The sequence below is a fragment of the Cricetulus griseus genome, unplaced genomic scaffold (genome assembly GCF_003668045.3).
Source record: "Cricetulus griseus strain 17A/GY unplaced genomic scaffold, alternate assembly CriGri-PICRH-1.0 unplaced_scaffold_10, whole genome shotgun sequence".
Lineage (NCBI taxonomy): Eukaryota > Metazoa > Chordata > Mammalia > Rodentia > Cricetidae > Cricetulus > Cricetulus griseus.
In genome coordinates this window covers 333454-337292 of record NW_023276809.1, presented here as the reverse complement: position 1 = coordinate 337292, position 3839 = coordinate 333454, and the positions used below count along the sequence as shown (strand labels likewise).

General features: G+C 40.1%; 1 protein-coding gene across 1 annotated transcript; it reads left to right on the top strand.

Annotated features, from left to right (window-relative positions):
* Nucleotides 1-496: 496 nt before the first annotated feature.
* LOC100752382 (zinc finger protein 37-like) lies at nucleotides 497-1519 on the top strand (the record flags this gene model as incomplete). The annotated part of the gene is given in 3 exon segments (XM_027434093.2): nucleotides 497-593; nucleotides 596-665; nucleotides 667-1519. Coding segments are annotated over 3 exon segments (1020 nt in total), but the record flags the coding sequence as incomplete, so codon positions are not given.
* Nucleotides 1520-3839: the final 2320 nt, after the last annotated feature.

The window sequence follows — 3839 nt, the reverse complement described above, 5'->3', positions numbered from 1 at the left end:
AGGCAGGACCAAGCCCCTACCTGGAATCAGGCTGGACACAGTATCCCACCATAAGCAATGGGCTCCAAAAAAACCAGTTTATGTACTCAGGATAAGTCCTGGTCCCATTGATGCCCCCCAAGCTAACCAAGCCCCATAACCATCACATACATTCAGAGGGCCTAGTTGCTTCCATGCATTCTCCAGGTGTAGGTCCAGAGTCTGTGAGTTACTGCTAGCTCAGGTTGGCTGTCTCTGGGGTTTCCCCATCACAATCTAGACATCCCTTCCTCATATGATCTTTCATCCCTATCTTCTACTGAACTCCAGGAGCTAAGCCCAGCACTTGGCTGTAGATCACTACATCTTCTTCCATTTGTTACTGGAAGTTTATTCTGTGATGGGAGTTAGGGGGCCACTAAACTGATTACAGGGGAAGGCCAGTTCAGGCATCCCCTCCACTATTGCTAGGAGTCTTAGGTGGGTTCATCCTGACAAATCTCTAGCTTCTAGATAACTCTATGAATGCAATCAATGTGGGAAGGTCCTCAGCCATAAACAAGGACTCATAGACCATCAAAGAACTCACACCTGGGAGAAACCATATGAATGTAATAGTGTGGGACAGTTTTTAGCCAAAAGTCCCACCTCGTTGTACATCAGAGAACTCATACTGGAGAAAAACCATGAGTGTGTTCAGTGTGGCAAAGCTCATGGTCATAAGCATGGCCTCACTGACCATCTAAGAATTCACACTGGAGAAAAGCCCTACGAATGTAATGAATGTGGGAAAACCTTTAGACACAGCTCAAACCTTATGCAACAAGTAAGATTTCACACAGGAGATAAACCTTCTGAGGGTAAGGAATGTGGCAAATCCTTTAGATATAATTCATCTCTTACTGAACATGTGAGAACACACATGGGTGAAATACCATATGAATGTAATGAATGTGGCAAAGCTTTCAAGTATAGTTCATCCCTCACTAAACACTTTCGAGTTCATACTGGTGAGAAACCATTTGAATGTAACGAATGTGGGAAGACTTTCAGCAAAAAGTCACACCTGGCTATACATCAAAGGACTCACACGAAGGAGAAACCTTATAAATGCGATGGGTGTGGAAAAGCCTTTGGACATAGTTCATCTCTTACTTACCATATGAGGACTCACACAGGTGATTGTCCCTTTGAATGCAATCAATGTGGGAAAGCCTTCAAGCAAATTGAAGGCCTTACTCAACACCAGAGAGTTCATTCTGGGGAGAAACCCTGTGAATGTACTGAATGTGGGAAAGCTTTTAGTCAAAAGTCACACCTCATTGTCCATCAGAGAACTCACACGGGCGAGAAACCCTTTGAATGTTATGAGTGTGGAAAAGCATTCCCTGCAAAATCACAGCTTGTTATACATCAGAGATCCCACACTGGAGAGAAACCCTATGAATGTAATGAATGTGGTAAAGCCTTCAAACAAAATGCCTCTCTTACCAAACATATGAAAGTTCACTCAGAAGAGAAATCTCACAAGGAAAATTAATGTAGGGAATCTCACAACTGACTGGTTTGGTTTTCTTTAACTTTAAAAGATGTTCTCAACTTGATGAATGTTAGCAAAACTTTTTTAGGAAATCATTCCTTATATGTAAGAGAATTTGAATATGGAATTTTTAATAAGAGCAATGGATGGTAATAAAATTTAAACTTGATCCTAAACCTTTACAAAAATACTGCATTTTATACTTACTACAAATTATCTCCATATTTAGAACAAAATATGAAACTAAAAATTGTGAATAAGAAAGGCTCTGGGAGATAGCTAAATCAGTAAAATTCTTCCTAAGTAACTATAAGGACCTGAATTCCATCCCTCAGATCCATGTAAAAAGCTAGATGTGGTGGCGTGCGCTGCAATCTCAGATTTGGGAAATTTGAGACAGGAGAGTCCCTGAGCCTAGTTGAGCAGCTGATCTGCAAGCCCTATGTCACAGGGAGAGACTCTATTTTCAAACAAGGTTCAGGGCGCATGAGGAACAGTACTCAAGGTTGATGTTTGGTCTGCACTTGTGCACCACACACATGACAACACACTCTCTCTCTCTCTCTCTCTCTCTCTCTCTCTCTTTCTCTCTCTCTCTCTCTCTCTCTCTCTCTCTCTCTCTCACACACACACACACACACACACACACACACACACACACACACAGTGACAATGTTATTACAGCACCAAATGAACCGCTAAACCTGCCAAGAATTCATTAAGGGCTTGGGTGTTGTGTACTTAAGCACCACAGTATTTAATCTGCATTTATACTTATTGCATACTTACTGCCTTGTGTAAAGTGTAGTTGTCCCCTCTGGTATCATCTAGATTTCTTTGTTAATATCTGTGCTAGCACTGAATCAGTAGAAAACTTTCTGGGGTTTTGAGACAGCATCTCACTGGGTAGCCCTGGCTAGCCAAAAACTTGCTGTGAAGACCAGAATGGCCTTGAACTAACAGAGATGTGCCTGTCTCTGACTCCCAAGTGCTGGGATTAAAGGATTAAATAGAAAACTTTAATGGTTTTTGTCTAGATGTTGTTAAGCAAAACTGGAAAATGTTGAAACAATGTGCTAGTTGAGAATGATACTCAAGTTATATTGTTAAGCATAGAAAAGTGGATTGTTGGACAATGTATACAGTATTTCTCATTGTGGACAAAGAGTGTGTGTGTCTCCCTCTGTCTTTTTCTGCCCCTCTGTATACATATGCATATATTTATACTGTTATATTTGTATATGAATAGGCTTGTGTTTTCTTTAATCTAGAGGAAACTTTAGTGGTTAGCACTAAACCCAGAAGTAGAGAATTGAGGTCTGGTATTTTTATCATACATGTGTTTTATTAAAATGTACATTAAAATACTTTTATATGCACAAATGAACACAGTTTAAAAATACAGATGAGTCTGTTCCACAGTGTTTTTTGACAGAGTAACGTAAGGTTTCTATGCTCATTTATGAACAATGAATTTAAGGTACATGGCACTAAACCTTGATAATTGAAATCACAAAGATTTTCCTAATGAACACAGGTTTTGTTAACATAATGATTCACAACTGTAACAATATTTTATTTCTCTTGTTTGCTACAGACTAAAAATGAATTCTGCATGCAGATGAATGAAAGTGGTATTTTGAAATCATTCCATTTTATTTCATATTCAGATTGTGAATTCACAAATACCTTAGTCAGGGATTTCAACTGTATTGCAGCAAATGTCTCCATACCCTGCTCTTGCCCACTGAGCAGCTATTTGGATCACTTACTCTGTTTCTCCCAGAGCCTGCTTTGTAATGCTTGTTAAGCATGCATTTCAAAAGGTGCTGTGCATAGTTTGATTTTTTCAAGAGACCTGTCTTGATCTACTAGCTAGAGTCTGTTTCTGTGATCAAACACGGCGACTAAAAGCAACTTGGGGATAAAGAGGTTTATTTCATCTTACACCTTATAGTCCATCATCCAGGGAAGTCAGGGAAGGAACTGAAGACAAGGACCCACAGGCAATAACTGAAGCAGAGACCATGTGGTAGTACTGCTTTCTGGCTTGCTTCTCATAGCTTGCTCAGCCTACTTTGTTGTACATAGGACACCAGGCCAGGGATAAAACATTCCACAGTGAACCTGGCACTTTCCCATCCAACATCAATCAAGAACATGCAGCACAGGCTTTCCCATGGACCATTCTAGTTAGGGCATTTTCTCAACTGGTGTTCCCTCACACTCTCATAATCCTCACACTTAGAAAGCTGAATCAAGAAGATCACAATTTGAAGCAAGCTGAAAAACATCGAGGCTATTATCTAACTCCTTTCTC